General features: G+C 45.9%; 1 protein-coding gene across 1 annotated transcript; it reads right to left on the bottom strand.

The window, feature by feature from the left end:
* Positions 1-12,100: 12,100 nt before the first annotated feature.
* LOC139272742 (beta-1,3-galactosyl-O-glycosyl-glycoprotein beta-1,6-N-acetylglucosaminyltransferase 3-like) lies at positions 12,101-23,429 on the bottom strand. The gene is made up of 2 exons (XM_070888847.1): positions 21,080-23,429; positions 12,101-15,576 (listed from the first exon to the last, which is right to left on the bottom strand). The coding sequence occupies exons 1-2, from the start codon at positions 21,836-21,838 to the stop codon at positions 15,049-15,051; spliced, it is 1,287 nt and encodes a 428-aa protein (XP_070744948.1). The 5' UTR covers positions 21,839-23,429; the 3' UTR covers positions 12,101-15,048.
* Positions 23,430-27,008: the final 3,579 nt, after the last annotated feature.

Raw genomic sequence — 27,008 nt, 5'->3', positions numbered from 1 at the left:
GGGGGGGGGGGAGAGACAGAGACTGGGGTGGGAGGGAAGAGAGAGACTGGGGGGGAGGGGGGAGAGAGAGAGACTGGGGAGGGGAGGGGGAGAGAGAGAGAGAGAGACTGGGGGGGGGAAAGAGAGAGAGACTGGGGGGGGGAGAGAGAGAGAGACTGGGGGGGTGGAGAGAGAGAGAGAGAGAGACTGGGGGGGGGAGAGAGAGACTGCGGGGGGGGAGAGAGAGAGAGAGAGAGACTGGGGGGGAGAGAGAGAGACTGCGGGGGGGAGAGAGAGACTGCGTGGGGGGGAGAGAGAGACTGGGGAGGGGGGAGAGAGAGACTGGGGGGGGAAGAGAGAGAGACTGGGGGGGGGTGAGAGAGAGAGAGAGAGACTGGGGGGGGAGAGAGAGACTGCGGGGGGGGAGAGAGAGACTGCGTGGGGGGGAGAGAGAGACTGGGGAGGGGGGGAGAGAGAGACTGGGGGGGGAAGAGAGAGAGACTGTGGGGGGAGAGAGACTGGGGGGGGAGGGGAGAGAGACTGGGGGGGGGGAGAGAGAGAGAGAGAGAGAGAGACGGGGGGAAGGGAGAGAGAGACTGGGGGGGGGGAGAGAGAGAGACGGGGGGGGGAGAGAGAGAGACTGGGGGGGGGGAAGAGAGAGAGAGACTGGTGTGGGGGGGGGGTAAGAGAGAGAGCCTTGTGGGGGGGGGAGAGAGAGACTGGTGTGGGGGGGGAGAGAGAGACTGGTTGGGGGGGAGAGAGACTGGTGTGGGGGGGGAGAGTGAGAGAGAGACTGGGGGAGGGGAGAGTGAGAGAGAGACTGGGGGGAGTGAGAGAGAGAGAGAGACTTGGGGGAGTGAGTGAGAGAGAGAGAATGGGGGGAGTGAGTGAGAGAGAGAGAGACTGGGGGGAGTGAGTGAGAGAGAGAGATGGGGGGAGTGAGTGAGAGAGAGAGACTGGGGGGAGTGAGTGAGAGAGAGAGACTGGGGGGAGTGAGTGAGAGAGAGAGAGACTGGGGGGAGTGAGTGAGAGAGAGACTGGGGGGAGTGAGTGAGAGAGAGAGACTGGGGGAGTGAGTGACAGAGAGAGACTGGGGGGAGTGAGTGAGAGAGACTGGGTGGGAGAGAGAGAGCGAGAGACTGGGTGGGAGAGAGAGAGAGGCTGGGGGGAGAGAGAGAGAGAGAGAGAGAGAGAGAGGCTGGGGGGAGAGAGAGAGGTTGGGGGGAGTGAGAGAGAGAGAGAGACTGGGTGGGAGAGAGAGAGGCTGGGGGAGAGGGAGAGTGAGAGAGAGGTTGAGGGAGAGCGAGAGTGAGAGAGGCTGGGTGAGAGTGAGACTGGGGGAGGTAGAGAGAAGCTGTGGCGGAGAGTCAGAGGAGCTAGGGGAGAGAGAGAGAGAGGCTGGGGGAGAGAGAGAGAGAGGCTGGGGGAAGTGCGAGAGAGAGAGAGGCTGGGGGAGAAAGAGGGACAAGGATAGGGGGTGGGGGGAAGACGGATCACATTCTTCCAATCCCCTACAAGGGTCATCATTGGAGTGGATGATATCCAGTAATAACGACATTGTCACGATACACTTCATACCCAATAAACCTGTTAACAATCCGTACACAATGCCTGCCCCATCTATGGTGCAGTTGGTGAGGAAAGCACTTTGGATGGGGGAGGCACTTGGACTGGTGGAGGCATGCACTTGGACTGGGCTAAGGCACTTTGGCTGGCCCCTGCTGTCTTCTGGGGAGCTCTGTCCCTTGAGGAAGTCAAAGTGGATCGAGTTACAATTTGCAAAGTCAGTGAGACCTTGGGATGGGCGGTTTCAGTTACACATTCCTGTGAAACTTCAGGGTGTGGCTTAACCTCCAAGGGGACCAATCATAGACAAAGGATGGAGCATGGTGGCCATTTTTGCAGTACAAATAAGCATGTCGCTCTGATATGTGTTTTCTCCTCAGTTTCTGGTGTGTGAGTGTGGGTTTTATTCTGTACCTGTCAGTTTCTGGTATGTGAGTGGGTTTTATTTTGTACCTGTCAGTTTCTGGTATTTGAGTGGATTTTATTCTGTACCTGTCAGTTCCTGGTATGAGTGGAATTAATTCTGTACCTGTCAGTTTCTCGGATGTGAGTATGGGGTTTCTTCTATACCTGTAAGTTTCTGATATGTGAATGTGGGGTTCAATCTCTACCTGTCAGTTTCTGATATGTGACTGTGGGTTTATTCTGCACCTGTCATTTCTGGTAAGTGTGCATGGGTAGAATCTGTACCTTTTCAATTTCTGGCAAATGTAACCCCACTATTTTAAAAAAAGGAGGGAGAGAGAAAACAGGGAACTACAGGCCAGTTGGCCTAACATTAGTAATAGGGAAAATGCTAGGATCTATTATAAAGAATGTGATAATGGGACACTTAGGGCTAGACTTTGCACTTAGATTGCTAGTGTTCAAAAAATGGGTGATGTTCCAACCTTGCCGATGTTTCAGCCTTTATGATTGCTGGAACATTTTGGGATCGTGACTTTCGGCTTTTATTGGGGGGGCGATAACCCAGCGATGTGAAATGGGCCCTAGCGATGTGAAATGGGCCCTAGCGATGTGGAAGGCAAAGCTTCCATAGCAACGGCCTTTGGTGCATGCGTTTCTTTTGGAAAATATGTTTGCCTGCATTTCGGGAGGTCTGGGGTCGTCCACGCATGCGCAGAAGGCAAAGGTAGGGGGCGGGGGCGGGAGCGGGAGAGAGAGAGAGAGAGAGAGAGAGAGAGAGAGCACAGAGAGAAAGGAGAGGGCAGACAGCCAGTGAGTTAATTCAGAGAGAGATCAAAGATAATTCAGAGAGATCAAAGATAATTCAGAGCGCGAGATCAAAAATGTCATCATTAGATGTTAACAGTGTCCATGATGTGGATGGGGGCGCGGAGGAGGGCAAAGCCCTTTTCAGGCAAGGCCAGCGAGGCTCTCGTTCAGGAGGTGGACTCCCGGTGGGCCCAATTAACCCGGGTGGCTGTGGGAAACCTCCACCCCAGGCTTTTCGGAAAATCTGGGGCAAGATTGCCAATGTCGTGTTGACGGCGTCCCATGAGGCCAGGGGATCCAGCCAGTGCCGGAAGCGCTGAAACAGCCTGGTTGCTTCAGCAAGAATAAGTATAGATTTTATATTCTAATGTTGTAAATTGTAATTATAATTATAAAATCCAGGATTGAAATTAAGCTTGTTATTCTTACATATATTCCCTGCTAAGATCTGGACAGGGCTATGAACCTGCGCCCTTTTTAAGTCTCTCTGGCTGCTGTCACTTACACAGGACTCCAGCATAGACTGGGGGAGAGCTGCCCTTGCTCACTGTCTGCCCTGGGACACTTTGGGACAGTGGCTCCTGTCATTGCCGAGTTCACCAGCTATGCTGATTCCTACCACCCCCCCGGAGGCCGTTCAATGGAGATTGTAGTCGAGATGTTTGTGTCAAGCATTAGCTCCTAAACACGATCTTTGTTATAACCGTGCAACAATTGTGGATAAAAACCCTATTTGCATATAACATTGGCAATTGCTGTCTTTCCATAATAGTATCAAGTCAATTAGCTTATGCCATGCTCTTTTCATGTTTGCAGAAGAAGTTAGCGAAGAATCGGGCTGAGCACAGGCAAACCGCAGGAGACCCTGCCCAGCTCACAACCCTCAGCGAATTGGAGGAACAGGCAGCAGCACTGGTGGGAGGCCACACTCGCTCGGCCATCCATGGTGAGGCAGAGCGTCGCTTGCGTCATGTGAGTAATGTGTAAAGCGGTGTTACAGTAAAGTAACGTCATTTCATTATAATATACGAACGATGCAGCTATCCTGATTCCTATGCAGCCTCTGTGCTACTCTCAGGTTGACAACATAAGAGATAAAAGCAGGAGCAAGCGATCTGGCCATCTGTACCCTTCTCTGTCCGCTCCCCATAAACATTCACTCCCTTATCATTCTGTCTTTCTCCAACTGATCCAGAGCTCTCTGGGTCACTGAATTTCAACTTGGATTTACCACCATATGTACTATCATGTGATGCGTTGTTATGTAACGTCTCTTGGTCTCATTTATTGTAGTCGTGCTGTTCCTCCTTTGTATGCCAGCACAGCGCAAGAATGTGTACCCTTCCATTCTAATAAGCTCAGTTGTGTTTTGCAGATCCACCAATACCCATGCGCAGTGAGGCGGAGGCGCAACCGGAACCCCTCACCCTCCAGATGCAGGTGGCCCTCACCACGGGAGGGGAGGAGAAAGAGACTAGCGACCCTGAGGAAGAGGACGATGATGTTATGGAAACCAAGAAGGATGCCCCTACCATCCCCCTGCCTGTCATTGATGTACATGTGGGACCTGCGGCCACAACATTGGTTTCGACAGAAGAGGCAGTGGGACCAAGTGGCGTGCAGCCGGCGATGTCAAGGCACACGTTAGTGCTCACGCTGACCCCACAGAGGTCGGGTCAGCGAGGTTAGCCCACACCTCCTCTGGCCGATCGGATCAAGAGCTTCAGCAGACTGTGCATGGAGAGTGTTGCGATAAGTCACGAGCTACTCCAGGCTTTTGTGGTATACACGAGGGACATGTCCTGGGTGTCTGCTCACCAAGCGGAGGATACGCAGCAGATGCTCCAGGAGATGCGTGTGCAGACTGCCTCCATCGAAGCCTTGCGGCAGGTGATAGCAGCTTCGTCTTCCCCGCCAACACCTTGGCAGCAGATTGAGCAACCCCCCACCCCCCATTCAGCAGGAAGTCTTGCCATCACCCACTGCACCCCAGACTCGTTGCAGTACCCGGGCTCCAAAACAGCGTGGGGTTAAGACATGGCAGGTGGGGGGATATAGGACCTGGAGGGAAAAGTGGTCGCAGGTAGGGAGGGGAGTGCTTTATTGTTTTTATTGTTATTGTTATAATGTTATAGTGTTCATGTTGTTCATTGTTCATTGTTGTTGTTTTTCAAATATATTGTTGGTTCACTGTTGGGTGGGGGGGGGGGGAGGGGTGAGTGGGGAGGGGGGATGGGTGGGTGTTACATTGAAATAATTAACACATTTTGTTAATTCAATCAAAAAAAATTGTTGTGCAGTGTCTTCGAATAACGTAAGTTAAGATAAAACATGAATGCAACTGTTGTAAAATAATGGCCAGGCCAGACCCAAGCAAGGATGAAACGTAACTCAATGCAACCGCAACTGTTGCCTTTCCATAAGCGTAACTGTAACTGTAACTGTGACTGTCCCCAATTTAAGTTCATGCAAAGCGTTCATTTATGAGCTGCTGGCACAACAGCTTTGCAGCCGTGTAATTCCCATGGGGTTGTTCCAGTCTTGCAGAGGGTGGGGGTGAGGTGGGAACATGGATTCATCACCAGGCTGATTGTCCTCCCCGAGGTCCTCACCAGCCTCTTCCTGCTCCTCCTCCTCATCTGCCTCTTCCGCCTCCACTCTCTCCTAAGGTGGACCGGCAGCCCCATCTGGCAATTGTTGTCCTGTCCTTATAGCTAGGTTATGCAACATTCAGCACACCACAATAAATTCAGCAGCTTGGTCAGGGTGGTATTGCAGGCTGCCTCCAGAGTGGTCCAGGCATCTGAAGTGCTGCTTCAGCACTCCAATTGTCTTTTCAACAATATTGCATGTGGCTATGTGGCATTCATTATAATGCTTCTCGGCTTCTGTCTGGGGATTACTCAGAGGGGGTCATGAGCCAGCTGGCAAGACCACATCCTTTATCCCTCAGCATCCAACCATGATCTTGTGGCTGACTGTTAAGTCGGTCAGAGATAGCACTCTCATGCAGGATGTGCACATCATGGATGCTGCCTGGAAATTTAGCATTAACTGCCATGATTATTTGGTTGTGGTCGACAATGAGCTGCACATTCAGGGAGTGCAATCCCTTTCGGTTATGAAACACCTCCACATCCCGTAAAGGTGCTTTCAGGGTGATGTGAATGAAGTCTATTGCTCCCTGCACCTTGGGAAAGTTTGCAATTCTCGAGAAAGCCAAAGCCCTCCAGTCTGTGCCTCCCTGGTCAGAGGGAAGCTTATAAAGTCCATCCTGTGAGCGTAAAGGGCTTCAGTCACCTGCTGCATGCAGCAGTGTGTGGCGTGTTGAGAGATACCACAGATGTCGCCAGCTGAAGCTTGAAAACAGCGCGAGATCGGAGGGGGAGATAAAGGAGCTAACTGGGAGCAGCACGAACAGACCTGTGAGGGGAGAGAAGTAAAACGAAATCAGCATGTGACATCACAGGAAAGCATCCAGTACAGAGACGTGGTTTCCAGGTGACCAAGTCGGAGGAGGCCAGCTGGTGCAGGGGCAGAAGGTAAACAAAGGAGTAAAAATAAATCGAAGTGTGACGTCACAGCCAAGAGGGTAAGTGATTGGCTGGTGGATTGGTGAGTATTTAATTTTTTTTCCTTTTCTGATCAGCAGTTAACCTTTGGCGTTGTTACCAATTAAGTTTTAATTTAAGGGTTAAGTCATGGCAGGAGAGCTCAGACCCGTGTTATGCTCCTCCTGTGCGATGTTGAAAGTCAGGGACGCTTCCAGTGTCCTTGACGACTACATGTGCAGGAAGTGTATACAGCTGAGCTCATGACAGACTGCATTGCGGCACTGGAGCTGCGCATGGATTTACTCTGGAGCAACTGCGATGCTGAGGATGTCATGAATAGCACATTTAGTGAGTTGGTCACATCGCAGGTAAAGATTACAAAGGCAGATAGAGAATGGGTGACCATTAGGCAGAGCAGTGGAAGGAAAGATAGTGCAGGGGTCCTCTGCGGTTATCTCCCTCCAAAACAAATACACCACCTTGGGTACTGTTGGGGAAGATGACTCATCAGGGGAAGGCAGCAGCAGCAGCCAAGTCCATGGCACCAGGGGTGGCTCTGCTGCACAGGAAGGCAGGAAAAAGAGTGGGAGAGCTATAGTGATAGGGGATTCTATTGTAAAGGAAATAGATAGGCATTTCTGCAGCTGCAAACGAGACTCCAGGATGGTATGTTGCCTCCCTGGTGCAAGGGTCAAGGATGTCTCGGAGCGGCTGCAGTGCATTCTGGAAGGGGAGGGTGAACAGCCAGCTGTCATGGTACATATAAGTACCAACAATACAGGCAAAAAATGGGATGACGTCCTACAAGCTGAATTTAGGGAGCTAGGAGTTAACTTAAAAAGTAGGACCTCAAAAGGTAATAATCTCAGGATTGCTACCAGTGCCATGTGCAAGTCAGAGTAGGAATTGCAGGATAGCTCAGAAGAATACGTAGCTTGAGGAATGGTTCAAGGGGGAGGGATTCAAATTCTTGGGACATTGGAACCAGTTCTGGGGGAGGTGGGACCAGTACAAACCGGATGGTCTGCACCTGGGCAGGACCGGAAGCAATGTCCTAGGTGGAGTGTTTGCTAGTGCTGCTGGGGAGGGTTTAAACTAAAAAGACAGGGGCATGGGAATCTATCCAGGGAGGCAGAGTGAAGTAAAAAGGGGACAGAAGCAAAAGGTAGGAAGGAGAAAAACAAGAGTGGAGGGCAGAGAAATCAAGGGCAAAAATCAAAAACGGCCACATTACAACATAATTCTAAAAAGGACAAAAAATGTTAAAATAACAAGCCTAAAGGCTCTGAGTCTCAATGCGAGGAGCATTCGTACTAAGGTGGATGAATTAACTGCGCAGATATCTGTAAACGGATATGATGTAATTGGGATTACGGAGACATTGCTCCAAGGTAACCAAGGCTGGGAACTCAATATCCAGGGGTATTCAATATTCAGGAAGGATAGACAGGAAGGAAAAGAAGGTGGGGTAGTGTTACTGGTTAAAGAGGAGGTAACACAATAGTAAGGAAGGACATTAGCGTGGATGATGTGGAATCTATATGGGTAGAGCTGCGAAACACCAAAGGGAAGAAAACATTAGTGGGAGTTGTGCACAGACCACTAAACAGTAGTAGGGAGGTTGGGGATGGCATCAAACAGGAAATTAGGGACGTGTGCAATAAGGGTACAGCAGTTATCATGGGTGACTTTCATATGCATATTAATTGGGCTAACCAAACTGGTAGCAAGACTGTGGAGGAGGTTTGCCTGGAATGTATAAGGGATGGTTTTCTAGACCAATATATCGAGGAACCAACTAGACAGCAGGCCATCCTAGACTGGGTCTTGTGTAACGAGAGAGGATTAATTAGCAATCTTGTTGTGCAAGGACCCTTGGGGAAGTGTGACCATAATAAAGTAGAATTGTTCATTAAGATGGAGAGTGACACAGTTAATTCAGAGACTCGGGTCCTGAAAAAGAAAAGAAACTTCGATGGTATGAGACATGAATTGGCTAGTGTAGACTGGAGAATGATACTTAAAGATTTGATGATGGATAGGCAATGGCAGACAATCAAATATCATATGGATGAACTACAACAATTGTACATCCCTGTGTGGTGTAAGAATAAAAAAGGGAAAGTAGCTCAACCGTGGCTAACAAGTGAAATTAGGGAAACTGTTAAATCCAAGGAAGAGGCATATAAATTGGCCAGTAAAAGCAGCATACCCGAGGACTGGGAGAAATTTAGAATTCAGCAGAGGAGGACAAACGGTTTAATTAAGAGGGGAAAAATAAGCTTGCAGGGAACATAAAAACTGACTGCAAAAGCTTCTACAGATGTGTGAAGAGAAAAAGATTAGCGAAGACAAATGTAGGTCCCTTGCAGTCAGATTCAGGTGAATTTATAATGGGGAACAAAGAAATGGCAGACCAATTGAACAAATACTTTGTTTCTGTCTTCACTAAGGAAGACACAAATAACCTCCCAAAATAATGGGGACCGAGGGTCTAGCGAGAAGGGGGAACTGAGGGAAATCCTTATTAGTCAGGAAATGGTGTTAGGGAAATTGAAGGGACTGAAGAGCGATAAATCCCCAGGGTCTGATAGTCTGCATCCCAGAGTACTTAAGTAAGTGGCCCTAGAAATAGTAGATGCATTGGTGGTCATTTTCCAACATTCCATGGACTCTAGTTCAGTTCCTATGGATTGGAGGGTAGCAAATGTAACCCTATTTTTTAAAAAAGGAGGGAGAGAGAAAACATGGAATTATATACCGGTTAGCCTGATATCGATGGTGGGGAAAATGTTGGAGTCAGTTATTAAAGATGTAATAGCAGCGCATTTGGAAAGCAGTGACAGGATCGGCCCAAGTCAGCATGGATTTATGAAAGGGAAATCATGCTTGACAAATCTTGTGGAGTTTTTCAACGATGTAACTAGTAGAGCGGAAAGGTAGAACCAGTGGATGTGGTGTATTTGGACTTTCAAAAGGCTTTTGACAAGGTCCCACATGAGATTAGTGCACAAAATTAAGGCACATGGTATTGGGGGTAATTTATTGATGTGGATAAGAGAACTGGTTGGCAGACAGGAAGCAAAAAATGGGAATAAATGGGTCCTTTTCAGAATGGCAGGCAGTGACTAGTGGGGTGCCGCAGGGTTCAGTGCTGGGACCCCAGCTATTTACAATATACATTAATGATTTAGACGAAGGAATTGAACGTAATAACTCTAAGTTTGCAGATGACACTAAGCTGGGTGGCAGTGCGAGCTGCGAGGAGGATGCAAGGAGGCAGCTGCAGGGGGACTTAGGTGAATGGGCAAATGCATGGCACATGCAGTATAATGTGGATAAATGTGAGTTTATCCACTTTGGTGGCAAAAACAGTAAGGCAGAATATTATCTGAATGGTGACAGATTAGTAAAAGGGGAGGTGCAACGTGACGTTGGTGTCATGGTACATCAGTCATTGAAGGTAGGCATGCAGGTACAGCAGGCAGTAAAGAAAGCAAATGGCATGCTGGTCTTTATAGCGAGGGGATTTGAGTATAGGAGCAGGGATGTCTTACTGCAGTTGTACAGGGCCTTGGTGAGACCACACCTTGAGTATTGTGTGCCCTTTTGGTCCCCTAATCTGAGGAAGGACGTTCTTGCTATTGAGGGAGTGCAGCGAAGGTTCACCAGACTGATTCCCGGGATGGCAGGACTGACATATGAAGAAAGACTGGATCGACTAGGCTTATATTCACTGGAATTTAGAAGAATGAGAGGGAATCTCAGAAACATATAAAATTCTGATGGGATTGGACAGGTTAGTTGCAGAAAGAATATTCTCCATGTTGTGGAAGTCCAGAACCAGGGATCACAGTCTAATGAGAAGGGGTAAGCCATTTAGGACCGAGATGAGGAGAAACTTCTTCACTCAGAGAATTGTGAACCTGTGGAATTTTCTATAGCACAGAAAGTTGTTGAGGCCAATTCGTTAGATATATTCAAAAGGGAGTTAGATGTGGCCCTTATGGCTAAAGGGATCAAGGGTTATGGATAGAAAGCAGGAATGGGGTACTGAAGTGGCATGATCAGCCATGATCATATTGAATGGTGGTGCAGGCTCGAAGGGCCGAATCACCTATTCTGCACCTACTTTCTATGTTTCTATGAAAGGAGCCTGATGCATAGAAGGATAGTGCTGTAGTAACCTTTACCTCAATAGGCAGTGCGGTCCTGATGGTGCTGGTAGGCTGAAAATTCCTTGACGAGCTGGCATATCTCATCGATGACTTTTCGGAAGCGCAGCCTCCTAATGCACGTGTTAGCAGACAAGTTCAGGTATGATTGCTTTTCCCTGTACGTTCATCGGGTGTACATTCTCCTCCTCTGCCTCCACATTAGTCTGCCACCTCTTCAATTGGGCCCTTCACTGAACCCTTCACTAAACCCAACTTCAGATTCCAGAATGTGAGCATTTACAAGAAATGGTAGAGAAGCTACAGGCCCCATCACTATCACTATAAATGACCTTTGTGCTTAAATAAATATAAATGTGAGTGGATCAATCAGTAACTTCAAGGTCCTTAAATAACTCACAAATCATAAGTTCCTTCTTTAAGCAGCCTCTCACTTACTCCGACTTTCAAAATGGCATCCGTAGTGCCGAGTTGTGTAAGGAACACCAGGTAAATGCAGCTTTTCTCCAGCCATGTCCAGTGATCTTCTCGGCGAGCGATCAGCCCGGCGGTGTGTGGGCGATGTGAACAAAAGTTGGGCCGACAATTTTTTGGTGATTTTCCGGCCCAACTTTTTAAGTGAAATGGCGATAGTCTGCCTTTTTGAGCGATATATGGGCGCTAGCCCAGCGATGTTAAGTCGAAAGTTTATCTTTTACAATCTTTTTATTTTTCTTGCTAGTTAAATTCTATACGTGAATGCACGCAGCGCAAGATATATTTTAGAAGCACAAATTTAGCTTAAAAGCTAAGATGTATTAGTAATTGCACAGACATGCTTATGAACTGGGCATGATTGAGTACTTAACATTTCAGCATCTAGGATCTTTAGAAAGGACAGGAACATTGGTAAAGGACACAATTAGAGAATTAGAAAGAAAAATAAATCAGTAAAAGATGACCAAGAAGTGGAAACAATATTCATAGAGTTAAGCAAAAGCAAAACATGCAAGACTCTGGAGTGAGTTGTCTACAGAACTCCTGATAATAGTGGGATGTATAAACAGGGAGATCAAGGGAGCATGTAGCCAAAGCAAAGTGACTATAAAGGGAGCTGTTAATTTTCATGTAGACTGGGGAAAAGAGAACATCTAAAGTAGTCAAGGTAATAAATTAATAGAATGCATTCAGGATAGTTTTCAAGAATAGTATATTTTAGAATCAACTTGGGAACAGGTCAATTTGACAGCAAGGGATCATCTTGGTAATAGAAGCCATAACGTGACTGCAAGGAAACTTGGGTTTGAGAGGTAGAAAGTAGCGTTTACATTTAGTTAAGGCAAACTTCTAAGCAATGGGAACATAATTGACCATAGGAAACTAAATTTAACCTGAGGACAAATAGATACAAGTATAAAAAGAAGTGTTTGGTGTGATACCAAAAGCAGCACATAACCATAAAAAGTAAATATCCACTTTAAGCAAACATGGTCGCCAAATGAGGCAAGAGACAGAATCAAGCTAGACAATGGACTTTCACAAATCCAGCATTCTGAGAGAGCTATTAAAAGCTACAAAGAAATGTAAAAAAAACTGTAATAAGTGGTAAATAAACAGAAATGGAATATCAAATTTAACAGCAAAATATTTTAATGAATAAATTACGAGAAAAAGAGTTATATCAAGAAATTGGGCTATGAAAGACAGATGTAAGCGAGATTATAATGAGAAAATGGCAGACTTATTAATTGAGTACTCCCTATCCAAGTTACAGTGCAAGAGGATGGCAAAATAGCAGCTATACAAAGGAACCTAAAATAACTCAAGGGGAGGAACTTAGTGGATTTAATATAAGTAAAATGGTAACAAAAAAAATAATGGAACTTACGATAAACAAATCTGCACGAGTTGATGGTTTCCATCCCAGACTTTTCAAATAATTAGCTGAGAAAATTGAAGATCTGTTACTTACATTTCCAAACCTCACTCGATTTGGGAACTGTGCCTTTGGATTGGAAAATTATAAATGTTACTCCATTATTGAAGACGAGATGGAAGAAAGAAAATCAAGTAAATACAGATTGGTCAGTATAACATTAGTTGTGGGATATTTAATTGAATCAATTAGCAGAAAAAAGTGACTGAACACTTAGACCAGTATGAGCTGCTCAAAAAGAGGTGACATGAATGGGTGATGGACAGGTCATGTCTGACTAATCTAGTTGATTTTCTTGATATGCTCACTTGCATGGAGGACAGTATACTTTCCATGCAAGCTGTCTAAAATGGGCTTTCAGAAGGCATTTAATTACGTTCCTCAAAAGAGATTAACAATATGGAAGATGAATGGACTGGGACTTAAGAATGTGACATGGGTCGATAATTGGATATTAGATAAGAGACAGAGATTAAGGTTAAAGGGAATGATCCCTGATTGGTGGGATTTGACATGGTATTATCTTGGGATCTGTACCACTGGCACAATTTTTAACCATATATATTAAGGCTTCGATGAAGGAAGAGAGTTATATATCCAAGTTTGCATGACACGTTGCGTACATGGGAGTAGGAAATTAAAAAGAAACTGAATAGAGTGGGACAATCTATATCAGGTGGAGTTGATTGAGACAAACTATGACACCATCCACTTTGGATCCAAGGAATACAAATCAAAATATCTTTTTAGTGGTGACAGATGCGTTGATGTGGAGGAGAAAAGGGATTTGGATCTCCGTGTACACAAATCAGTAAAATCTAGTGCACAGGTACAAAAAATGGCCAATGGAATGCTGTCCCCTTTCTCAAAGGCTTTGAATTGAACAATTAGGGCACGATGTTTCCATTTTAGATAACCTTCGTCAGACTTTCAGTTTTGGGCATCGAATATCAGGAAAGATAAATTATCCTTATAGCAGGTACAGTGCAGATTCACCAGAATTATATCAGAGTTAAATTATGAGGACAGGTTGCATAAACATGGTTTGTATTTCCTTGAATTTAAGCGGTTAAGAGTTGATCATATGGAAATATTTTAAGTCATAAAGGGATTTGATAGGGTAGATACATACAAACTATTTCCTCTAATGGCGAAATACAGAATAAGGGATCATATTCTTTGAATTAGAGCAAAGCCATTTAGGAATGAGATCAGGAAGCACTGTTTCACACAAAAGGTTATTGGAAATCTGGAACTCGCCTCCTCAAATGGCTGTGGATGCTGGCCCATATAAGTTATGAAGACTTAGAGACAGCTTGCTTTACATAAGGGTGTCAGAGGATGTGGAATAAAAGTGCAAGTGGATTTAAGGTACAGATTAGTCATAATGTGATTGAATGGGGGAACAGACTCGAGCTGCTGAATTACCTAATCATGTTCCTCCGCATCTATGCAAATAGAACAGGATATATTCAGATGAGCACATTGGCTGTAAAGATGTTAGTTGAAATTTACACGCCTGTCTCTGAGCTCACACAAGTAGGAAAATTGAACAGCAGTGCAAACCTCAGCTATTGTGCCCAGTTCTAGGCACCCAACTTTAAGAAGCATATGATGGCAATGAAGAAGATGCAACATAGATTCACTAAGATCATACCATGGATAAAAGGCTTCAGTTATGAGAGGAAATAAGGCAAAGTGAACTAAGAAAGTTAAGAGAAATTCTGAATGGCGTGTTGAAAATGAGTGAGGCGGCAACTAAAGGGCATAAATTTAACCTTGCCAGCAAAAATGACTGAGATTAGAAGATGTTTATATTAGGAAGGGATCTGTTAGAAACTGGAATGCCTTAATGGAAACAATGATGGAAGCAGAATTCATAATACAATTTATAAGTGAAGTGAAGAAACAATTAAAAATCAAAAAAGGAGCAGGAGGAAGGGGTGGGGGAACGGAACTAAATATATAGCTCTTTCAGCGAGCCGGCAGAGGTACGATGGGTGGAATGTATTCCTCCTGGGCAGTAAAGGCAGTGATTTTTCAAATCCTGAATCTGTAGACTGGAAACGTGTGGTGTAACATGTGATTCTCCTCCGCATCCTAACCGATTCACAACAGCCATGTGTGATCCTCATTTTCACGCTGGAAATACGACATTAACGCAGCCCCGTGTTACAGTCCTATTTATGAGAATGCTCCAGATTGAAAGATTAATGCGGCCACTGTTATAGTCCTAGTCATGAGAATGCTCCAGATTGAACAACAACTTGCATTTATGTAGCGCATTTAACGCATTGAACATCCCAAGGCACTTCACAGATGCGTTATCAAACAAAATCTGATATCGAGCCAAATAAGGAGATAGGGAATAATGATGTGACAAAAGGTCATCGAACTGAAATGGTAATTCTGTTTCTTTCTCCACAGATAGTGCTTGACCTGCTGAGTATTCCCAGAATGTTATGTTTTAATTTCAGGTTTCCAGTATCTACAGTTTGAACTAATGATTACCCTGTTACTTAGTTCTGTGCATGTGTGACATATGCCTGTATTATTATTGAGCACATTGCTTCAATCGGCAATCTTTATACATTCATGTTGGAGTCCCGCCTTCTGCCTGTGGCGCAAACCTCCCCATTAATTCTTAACGTCCTGTTCCATGAATCGCTCTATGTCGCACATATTCCTCCATACATTGTACTGCTGTGTTGTCCACTTCAGGGTCAAACTTGTTGGCGAACAAGGGTTTCTGTTTGACGATCCAGTGAAGATCTCCAGACCCATATATACAGATCAGGTGGTGGTTCCTTCCTGTACAAGGCGGATATAAGGCGCCTTTCGCTATATTACCAGCATAAAAAGTCCACTTCACTGCTCGAGTAAGGACTGGTGCATCGCCCCAGTGGTGCCTGGGGGTGTATGGAATGGAGCCGGGTAGCTCGGGCATTCTCTGCAGGGTTGCCCAGATGTGTTCATCGGGGCTGTATGTATCCTCCGACCACTTGAAAAACTCCTGGATTTCTGGGTTCACAAATAAAATACTCACAAATTCTCTGGTGACCAAAATGTATGCGCTCCCAACAAACATTGGGGTGCTTATTGGCGGGGGGCTCTTCTTTCGATCAGTTCTGACCACTGTCTCACGCACATCGTGATGAAATTTCCATCGCCTCTGAAAGTGAACACAAACAGCAATCGTTTCGCATTGTCCAACTTAATTCGCACTTTTCTATCAGACACGACTAACATCAGTAACGATAAACTTTTCATTTTCCAACTTAATTCTCATTTTACTACCATAAACGAACCAGCAGCAGTAACATCGCCACATCCTCGGGGGTCACCTTTGATCAGAAATTTAACTGGACCAGTCACATAAATATTGTGGTAACAAGAGCAGGTCAGAGGCTTGATATTCTGTGGCAAGTGTCACGCCTCCTGAATCCCCAAAGCCTTTCCATCATCTACAAGGCACAAATCAAGAGCGTGATGGAATATTCTCCAATTGCCTATTTGATTCCAGCTCCGACAACACTCAAGAAGCTCGACACCATCCAGGACAAAGCAGCCCGTTTGATTGGCACCCCAACCACCACCACAGACACTCACTCCCTCCACCACTTGCGTACCTTGGCTGCAGTGTGTACAATCTACAAAATGCCCTGCAGCAACTTGCGATGGCTTCTTCGGCAGCACCTCCCAAAAACTACCACCTAGAAGGAGAAGGGCAGCAGGTGCCTGGGAACACCATTAACACCACATTTCCCTCCAAGTCACTCAATCCTGACTTGGAAGTATATTGCTGTTCTTTCAGTCGTTGGGTCAAAATCCTGGAACTCCCTTCCGAACATCACTATGGGAGTACCTTCATCACAGACTGCAGCGGTTCAATAAGATGGCTCACCACCACCTTCTCAAGGTCAATTAGGGGTTGGCAATAAATGCTGGCCTTGCCAGTGATGCCCACATCCCATGAGTGAATAAAAAACAATCACCAATCACACACGAAAGTAGAGCATGTCAGAGCTTTGAAGGCAATGTAGTAAATAGCAAATGTACATCTTCAGTTGCCAGGAAATAGCATCAAGTACAGTAAGTAATGGGAGCTCTTCCCTGGCCAGGACAACGGGAAACTTATTTGGGATATTTAATGATGCTGTTCGGGACTTTTTGCCGGTATCAGTTGAGTTCATTCTTTCCTATATTTGGTTCAATCCGCCATTCACGGATTGGGTTTATGACAGGTCGCACATTCATGAGTTCCCCCTATTCTCAGATAAATTGCTCAACAGGACATCTACAATCTGTTGCTGCCAACAAGCCGGGAAGATTCACCTCCGTTTGGATGCAATGAGGCAGTCCATCATTCAGGACGGCAGCTCCCGTGTGTCAGCCGTGGCTCATGGTAATACCCTGAATCAAAAGGTTGTGGGTTCAAGTTCCACTCCAGAAACTTGAGCACAAAATATAGATTGACATAACAGTGCAGTACTGAGGGAGCGCTGCACAGTCCTAGGTGCCATATTTTAGCTGAGTCATTAAAAATATCCTATGGCAATATTTTGAAGAAGAGCAGGAGAGTTCTCCCCAGTGTCCTGGCCAATATTTATCCCTCAACCGCCAAAAAAATTCTGTTCGTTGTCACATTGCTGTTTGTGGGTGCTTGCTGTGTGAAAATTGGCTGCTGCATTTCATAGGGACCTGGGAACATAATAACTGAGAGCACGAGTGGGCGGTGCAGCTTCTCAATGCTGCTCCACCATTCAGTTGGAAAATGGCTGAACTTCAACATCAACTCCACTTTCCCGCCCTATCCCCAAATCCCTTAACAGTGCCCAAAACTATCGATCTCAATCTTGAATATACTCATTGATTATGCATTCACAGCCCTCTGGGCTTCCACCTCCCTCTGACACCATTTCCCTGTCCTGACCCTCAGTCTCCTGTTACCCTCTTTCTGACCCCCATTTTCCCTTTCTCTGAGCTCCAATCTCTCTTTAACCTCCATTCCCCAGTCTCAACATTGCGCCTCGCTTCCCTCGAGACAACAATCTCCCCCACAAATCTGAAAGACAAGATAAATCTACATTTGGAAAGATAAGGATTAATTCGGGACAGACAGCACGGATTTGTTAAGGGAAGATCGTGTTTGACTAACCTGATTGAATTTTTTCAGGAGGTAACCAAGAGGGTCGATGAGGGTAATGCATACAATGTAGTCGATATGGACTTTAGCAAAGCTTTTGATAAGGTCCCACATGGTACACTGGCCATGAAGGTTAAAGCCCATGGGATCCAGGGTAAAGTGGCAAGTTGGATCCAAAATTGGCTTTGAGGTAGGAAGCAAAGGGTAATGTTTGATGGATGTTTTTGTGACTTGAAGGATGTTTCCAGTGGGGTTCTGCAAGGCTCAGTACTAGGTCCCTTGCTTTTTGTGGTATATATCAATGATTTAGATTTGAATATAGGGAGTATGATTAAGAAGTTTGCAGATTACACTAAAATTGGCTGTGTGGTTGATAATGAAGAGGAAAGTCATGGGCTGCAGGAGGATATCACCCTCCTGGTCAGGTGGGCAGAGCAGTGGCAAATGGAATTTAATTCAGTGAAGTGTGAAGTGATGCACTTTGGGAGGGCTAATAAGGAAAGGGTATACACATTAAGTGTAGGTGAACAAAGGGACCTTGGAGTGCTTGTCCACAGATCCCTGACAGTAGCAGGCGAGGTGGATCAGGTGGTTAAGAAGGCATACGGAATGCTTGTCTTTATTAGCCGAGGCATAGAATCTAAGAGCAGGGAGGTTATGCTTAAATTATATAATACTTTAGTTAGGCCACAGCTGGAGTATTGTGTGCAGTTCTGGTCACCGTATCATAGGAAGGACGTGATTGCACTAGAGAGGGCGCAGAGGAGATTTACTTGAATGCTGCCTGGAAAGGAGAATCTTAGTTATGAGGACAGACTGGGTTTGTTCTCATTGGAACAGAGGAGGTTGAGAGGAGACCTCATTGTGGTGTAAAAAATATTGAGGGGCCTGGACATTGATGATAGTAAAGGCCTATTTCCATTGGTGGAGGAGTCTATTACGAGGGGGCATAGTTTAAGGTGATTGGTGAAGGTTTAGAGGGGATTTGAGGATGGGCTTCTTTACACTGAGGGTTGTGGGGATCTGGAACTCGCTGCCTGGAAGAGTGGTAGATACAGAAACCCTCATCACTTTTAAGAGATGATTGGATGGGCATTTAAAGTGCAGAGTTATGGACCTAGAGCTGGTAATTGGGATTAGACTGGATGACCTTTTGTTAGACAGCGGAGATATAATGGTAAGTACTGCAGCAAATAGAATGTGGCCAGGGTGATCTCCTGGACTAGTTTTGATTGCCTGGATGGGTCGGAGAGGAATTTTCCCTGATTTTTTCTCCCTAAATTGGTCTGAGTTTTTATCTGGTTTTTGCCTCTCTCAGGAGATCACATGGCTCCAGTTGGGGTGGAGTGTAGAATGTTTCAGTATAAGGGGTGTCGCAGTTGTGTGAGGCGGACTGGTTGGGCTGGGTGCTCTTTGCCTTTCTGTCATTGTTCATAGGTTTATCTGTAACCATCAGGGATGCTGACCAAGGGCCGTGCGGCTCTTTGTCGGCCAGCACGGACACAATGGGCTGAAATGGCCTCCTTCTGCACTGTAAATTTCTATGTTTCTAAATCCCATTCTCCAGTCTTCCCTTCATCCCCGACTCCCGTGGCGCTCACTGTAAATATGTAGGGCTTGAAGTGGGTGCATCGTAGATTCACCAGAATTTTACCTGGGATAAAATGGTTAAATTATGAGTATAAGTTACATAAACAGGGTTGCATTGCCTTGCAAAAAGGAGATTGAGGGCTGATCTGTAACCGATGCTTAAAATTCAAATGATTCGGTAGGGTAGATGCCAAAAAACAATTCCCTCTGCTGCAAGAATCAAAAACAAGGGGACATATTGTAGAACTCACTAACACAAGCACTAGTTGAGTCGAATTGCATAGATGTCTTTAAGGGGAAGGTAATAAATGCATGAGGGTGAAAGGACTAGAAGGCAATGCTGATGGTGTTAGACGAAGAGGTGCGAGAGGAAGCTCGTGTGGAGCAGAAACACCAGCATGGATCAGTTGGGCCGAATGGCTTGTAAATTATATGTAATTCAATGTAATTAAGTCAAAATTAGAGTTAGGTCATTCAAGAACGATATCACCGATGCATTTTTTCACATGATGGGTCGGGGAAATTTGCAACTCTAACCCAAAAATGCTACGAATGCTGGGGATCATTTGCATCTTTCATTGCTCTGATGGAAACATTTTTTGTAAGCGAAGGATATCAAGGGATATGTAGCAAAGCTGGGGAAATGGAGCTGAGTTGCAGATCAGCTATGATGAAATTGAATGGCGGAGCAGTCCCGAGGCTCATAATGACCTACTCCACGTCTTAATGCACCTATGTTCGATGGCCGGACATTCTATAATATCACTGGAATTATCAAAGTGAAACTACCTGAAATAAATAAAAATAGAAAATAATAAACCGAGCAGAAACTTAAGCGCCCATGTAGCTCACAGAATCTTGGGCATGTAGATTTCGATAGAGATTCTGCTTCAAATGTTGCCCAACCTATCTGAATATTGTTCTGTACCATAGTCCTCAGTTCTGCCTCTTAAAACAGAAAGGGGTCTGCTTTAGCATCACCTGTTTATTTTTTATAGAATTTCAATTTTGGAGGATTTTTCGAGCCCATGTATCTGGTGCATTTTTCTACCTAAGATTTTCGCTCTATTTTAATCCAGTTGCAAAGCCCGACCTCTTGCAGTCCCAAATACATAAATTCCTGATTCAATACAAGCCAAAACATCCACATTGAAACAGATGAATTTCCATTGCAAGGAGCAGTGTAAATACTTGAAAGATGTTTGAAGACTCGTAGAATGCAATTGGTGTATCATCAGGAATGAACCGTGTCACACAACAAAGAAAACTGAGGCTGTTCCAAATGGTGAAAAGCTAAACATAGTGGAGTTGATCCAGGTACATAGATCATGAAAATCTCATGACCAGGTACAGAATATAATCAAAAAGGCTAGTGGAATGCTGGCTTTTATAACTAGAGGGCTAAAATATAATGGGGTAGTCACTCACTCATAGGCATTCCCTCGAAACGAGGATGACTTGCTTCCAAACCAGAAAAGGATGAGTTCACAGGTGTTTCTATAAAAGGACCTGAACTAAATCCTGAAGGGTGGAAGATGCCTGTGCGTGGATTTTTTTAATGTGTGGTGCCCGTTACACACCAGCCATCACACGGGCTTGACAGAGCTCGGTCTTGATCCAGTGGCAAGGATTAACCAAGACCCATATTCAAACATGGGGTAGAATTTATGCTGCAGCTATACAAAGCCCTGGTTAGATCACACCTCGAGTACCGTGAGCAGTTCTGGGCACCGCACCTCAGGAAGGTTTTATTCGTCTTGCAGGGGTGGCAGCGTAGAGTTATGCCCGGACTCCAAGGAGAGATTGACGGGATGGAATGACTGATTGAGCGTGAGGGAGAGAGGGAGGTTGGAAGGAAACAGGGACGGACAGACATAAAACGAGGATAAATAGATGAAAAACTAAGATGAATGGATGGACATGAATCTGGACCATTTACCTGTTTGTGTTCCGGTGGAGATACTGAATCCATAATATTGGAGCCGTTCATGGCCATGAGACCGTTGACGATCTCACGGTTGGTTTTTATTGGATAGTCTTTTCCGCAAACAGTGATGAGGTATCTCCAGGGGACAGTGCTCTGCAGCAACTCTGCCATACAGTTCAGATCAGCCTGAACCCTGGACCACGAGGCGTATGTCACCGACTCCAACTTTCCAACAACATAGACATTAGGGAAACAGGAAGTGATGGCCTGGACCGCCGAGTGAAACGACTTTGGAGACTTCCTGTCCACGTGAACACAGTACACGTTCTGAGGAGCATAAATGCCTCTTAGGAGCCTCTCAAACATATCGATGTTTTCATTGACCACCATAGAATAGGCCAGAGGGAAATCGCGTTCCTTGGCACTAAGGGGGAAAGTGATGTATTTGCGGGTTTTCACAAATGAATCGCAGTCTCGGGTCATATTTAAATAATCGCTTTCAGTGAAGCCGTTATATTTGTTTGCGATTGTGGTTAAAAGAGCGTTTTCAACGGCGTCGGGGTCACCGCTAATTATCTTCCAACAACTCGAGTTCTTCTCTGTCAGATCGAGGGTTTCATATGGCGCATCGTCACCTGGGTTTAGTTTAACTGCAATCCAGTTTACAAATGGGTTTCCGCTCCAGCTAGAATATGCAGCAAGATATATCACAAAGAGTCCACACAGGATTAATCTCACTCGCAACCGCTTGACAGGACACCGGGTCAGCATCCTCACTCTTCTTCCACCGGTATTTTAAACGTAACTATCCGATTTCTATATATAATTTATATCAGATACACAATAGAGAATTTTTGCTCTGGAACAGCAGGCACTTTGTTCAAGGAATTTTCATCAATTGGACTTGGAGTTTTCAGGAAATAATGAAATCAAGTCTGATGCACTGGACTGAACACAGCAAGTATGAATTCATTGGGGTGCAGCCGGCCACGCTGTTCAACAGATGCCACCTGCTCCTGGTATCTTGTCATCCTATCTAGTGAGTCTCTGTGCTCGGTCAGACTTTGCACTTTGCCTCACTCTCACTCTTTCCGCTCTTTGCGATTCGGTGGTGCTCGGTGTCAGTTGCTTCACAAACTGGTTTTTCTATTACTTAACTGGTGTCACTTAGTGTACAGATTCCAAGCTCCCGATAAATGTATTCGTAACTTCCTACTGTCAATCATCGTCTCCTCAAGGAAGTCAGGAGCAGACTCATCGTGGATCTCCTAAAAGATTCAAAATCCAAACAGATAAGGGCGAGAAATTCGAAAACATGTTTAATAGAGTCTAGCGCATGGGTGGGCAATTATTTGGGCTGGAGGCTCACTTAACTAGTTTTGGTGAGTTTTTGAGGGCCGCAAACCAATGTTCTCCGAAGGCGCGTGGCTGCACAGTCACGCAACAATTGCGTGGTCCCGCGCAGGCCGTTGCCGAGCCCCTGCCACTGGACGATCATTATCACAGGCAGTCCCCCGGAATCGAGGAAGACTTGCTTCCACTGAATCCTTAGGTGGCTGAACAGTCCAATGTGAGAGCCACAGTCCCTGCCACAGGTGGGACAGACAGCAGTTGAGGGTAAGAGAAGGTGGGACAGGTTTGCCGCACGTTCCTTCTGCAGCCTGCGCTTGTCTTCTGAATGCATTCGCCGACAAGTCTCGAGGCGCTCAGCGCCCTCCCGGATTCATCTCCTCCACCCAGGGCGGTCTTCGGCCAGGGACTCCCAGGAGTCGGTGGGGATGCTGCACTTTACCAGGAAGGCTTTGAGGGTGTCCTTGTAACGTTTCCTCTGTCCACCTTTGGCTCATTTGCCATGAAGGAGTTCCGAGCTCCTGTTTCGGGAGTCTTATGTCTGGCATGCAGACGACCTGGCCCGCCTAGCAGAACTGATCAAGTGTAGTCAGTGCTTCAATGCTGGGGATGTTGACCTGGTCAAGGACGCTAATGTTAATACGTCTGTTCTGCCAAGGAATTTGCAGGATCTTGCTGAGGCAGCGTTGGTGGTATTTCTCCAGCAATGTGAAGTGTCTATTATACATAGTGCATGTATCTGAGCCAGACAAGAGGCCTGCAGATAATGAGCTTGGTGGTAAATTTGAGGGCCTCGTCTTCGAACACTCTTTTCCTCAGATGGCCGAAGGCTGTGCTGGTGCACTGGAGGTCTGTGTTGGACAAACATAGAAAATAGGTGCAGGATTAGGCCATTCGGCCCGTGGAGCCTGCACCACCATTCAATATCATGGCTGATCATTCACCTCAGTACCCCTTTCCTGCTTTCTCTCCATACCCCTTGATCCCTTTAGCAATAAGGGCCATATCTAACTCGCTATTAAATATACCTAACAAACTGGCATCAACAACTCTCTGCGGTAGAGAATTCCACAGGTTAACAATTCTCTGAGTGAAGAAGTTTCGCCTCATCTCAGTCCTAAATGGCTTACCCCTTATCCTTAGAATGTGACCACTGGTTCTGGACTTCCTCAACATTGGGAACATTTTCCTGCATCCAACATGTCCAGTCCCCTCAGAATTTTAACATGTTTCTATGAGATCCCCTCTCATTCTTCTAAACTCCAGTGAATACAGGCCCAGTCAATCCAGTCTCTCCTCATATGTCAGTCCTGCCATCCCGGGAATCAGTCTGGTGAACCTTCGCTGCACTCCCTCAATCGCAAGAACGTCCTTCCTCAGATTTGGAGACCAAAATGGAACACAATATTCCAGGTGAGGCCTCACCAAGGCTCTGTACAGGTGCAGCAAGACCTCCCTGCTCCTATACTCAAATCCCCTAGCTATGAAGGCCAAAATACCATTTGCCTTCTTCACCGCCTGCTGCACCTGCATGCCAACCTTCAATGACTGATGTACCATGACACCCAGGTCTCATTGCACCTCCCCTTTTCCTAATCTGCCTCCATTCAGATAATATTCTGCCTTCATGTTTTTGCCACCAAAGTGGGTAACCTCACATTGATCCATATTATATTGCATCTGCCATGCATTTGCCCACTCACCTAACCTGTCCAAGTCACCCTGCAGCCTCTTAGCATCCTCCTCACAGCTCACACCACCACCCAGCTTAGTGTCATCTGCAAACTTGGAGCTATTACACTCAATTCCTTCATCTAAATCATTAATGTATATTGTAAATAGCTGGGGTCCCAGCACTGAGTCCTGCTGCACCCCACTAGTCATCGCCTGCCATTTTGAAAAGGACTCGTTTATCCCGATGCTCTGCTTCCTGTCTGCCAACCAGTTCTCTATCCACGTCAATACATTACCCCCAATACCATGTGCTTTAATTTTGCACACCAATCTCTTGTGTGGGACCTTGTCAAAAGCCTTTTGAAAGTCCAAACACACCACATCCATTGGTTCTCCTTTGTCCACTCTACTAGTTACATCAAAAAATTCTAGAAGATTTGTTAAGCATGGTTTTCCTTTCAGAAATCCATACTGACTTGGACCAATCCTGCCACTACTTTCTAAATGCGCTGCTATTTCATCTTTAATAATTGATTCCAACATTTTCGCCACTACCGATGTCAGGCTAACAGTCTATAATTCCCCATTTTCTTTCAACCTCCTTTTTTAAAAAGTGGTGTTACATTAGCTACCCTCCAGTCCATAGGAACTGATCCAGAATCGATAGGCTGTTGGAAAATGATCACCAATACATCCACTATTTCTAGGACCACTTCCTTAAGTACTCTGGGATGCAGACTATCAGGCACTGGGGATTTATCGGCCTTCAATCCCATCAACTTCCCTAACACAATTTCCTGACTAATGAATTTCCTTCAGTTCCTCCTTCTCACGAGACCCTCGGTCCCCTAGTATTTCCGGAAGGTTATTTGTGTCTTGCTTCATGAAGATAAAACCAAAGTAGTTTTTCAATTGGACTGCTATTTCTTTGTTCCCCATTATAAATTCACCTGATTCTGACTGCAAGGGACCTACGTTTGTCTTCACTAATCTTTTTATCTTCACATATCTATAGAAGCTTTTGCATTCAGTTTTTATGTTCCCAGCAAGCTTCCTCTCATACTCTATTTTCTCCCTCCTAATTAAACTCTCCGTCATCCTCTGCTGAATTCTAAATTTCTCCCCATCCTCAGGTTTGCTGCTTTTTCTGGCCAATTTATATGCCTCCTCCTTGGATTTAACACTATGCCTAATTTCCCTTGTTAGCCATGGTTGGGCCACCTTCCCCAGACAGGGATGTACAATCTCATCAATATCTGCTTTTGTTGATAAGAGGCTCTCGAGGTATGGGAAATGGTCCACGTTGTCCAGGGCTGCGCTGTGGATCTTGATGACTGGGGAGCAGTGGTCTGCAGCGAGGACGGGCTTGTAGAGGATCTTTGTCTTACGGATGTTTAGCTTAAGTCCCATACTTTCATACACCTTGGTAAATACATCAAAAATGTCCTGGAGTTCAGCCTCTGAGTTTATGCTGATGCAGGTATCGTCTGCGTACTGTAGCTCGATGACAGAGGTTGGGTGTTCTTGGACCTGGCCTGGAGACGGCGAAGGTTGAATAGCTTCCCACTGGTTCTGTAGTTTACTTCCACTCCAACGGGGAGCTTGTTGACTGTGAGGTGGAGCATGGCAGCGAAGAAGATTGAGAAGAGGGTTGGGGTGATGACACAGCCCTGTTTGAGCCTAGTCCGGATGCGAATGTGGTCTGTAATAGATCCGTTGGTAAGGATCACAGCCTGCATGTCATCGTGGAGCAGGCGGAGGATGTTAATGAACTTTTGGGGGCATCCAAAACGGAGGAGGACTCTCCATAGACCCTAGTGGTTGACAGTGTCAAAGGCCTTTTTGTAAGATCGAAGAAGGCCATTTTTAAGGGCTGGCGCTTCTCCCTGAAATTTTTCTGCAGTTGCCTCGCTACAAAAATCATGTCCATTGTGCCCCATAGGGGATGGAATCTGCACTGTGACTCCGGCAGGAGCTCCTCGGCCATAGGGAGAAGGCGGTTGAGGAGGACCCCAGCGACAACTTTCCCAGTGGCTGATAGCAGGGAGATTCCTCTGTCATTGCCGCAGTCGGACTTGTCCCTTTTTTGAAAATGGTCACAATCACTGCATCTCTGAGATCTCCCGGCATGCTCTCCTCCCTCCAGATGAGAGAGATGAGGCCAACAGCGCCTCTCCACCATATAGTGCCTCAGCAGGGATTCCATCCACTCCCGTAGTCTTGTTTTTGACCGATCTTATGGCTTTTCCTACCTCATGCAATGTTGGGGTTTCACTGAGGTGGTGGCAGGTTGCATGCTGCGGGATGGAGTCAAGAACACTCGAGTCAAAGGCAGAGTCTCAATTGAGGAGATCTTCAAAGTGCTCCTTCCAGAGGGCCCTGACTAGCTTGGTGTCTTTGATGAGTGTTTACCCATTCTTAGCCAGTAGTGGGGTGGGGCCTTGGGAGTTTGGACCGTAAGTGGCCTTGACTGCAATGAAGAATCCTCGCACATCATGGTTGTCGGCCAGTTGTTGTATCTCCTGTGCTTTCTCCATCCACCACCTGTTCTTTAGGTCCTGGTTTTTTTGTTGGACCTCAGCCTTGAGCTGCCTGTAATGTTGCATTGTAGCTCCCGAGTTGGGTTGCTGCTTATGGCTCAGAAATGCTCTGCGCTTGCAATCTATTAGTTCTTGGATCTCCTGATCATTCTCATCTAACCAATCTTGATGTTTTCTGGTTAAGTGACCAAGCATCTCTTCACAGGCATTGGTTATGGAGGCCTGGAGGGCAGACCAAGCGTTATGGGCATTCTTTGACTCAGATCATCAAGGCACGCCAAGTTAGCTGTGAGGCGTTGGCTGTATAGGGCTCTCTTAGCTGGGTCTTTAAGTGCCCCGGCATTGACTTTTGCGGCACTGCTTTTGCTGCCCCCTCC

The sequence above is a fragment of the Pristiophorus japonicus genome, chromosome 9 (assembly GCF_044704955.1).
Source record: "Pristiophorus japonicus isolate sPriJap1 chromosome 9, sPriJap1.hap1, whole genome shotgun sequence".
NCBI classification, from domain to species: domain Eukaryota; kingdom Metazoa; phylum Chordata; class Chondrichthyes; family Pristiophoridae; genus Pristiophorus; species Pristiophorus japonicus.
The sequence above is the reverse complement of the archived record's forward strand: the minus strand, read 5'-3'. Positions and strand labels throughout refer to the sequence as shown.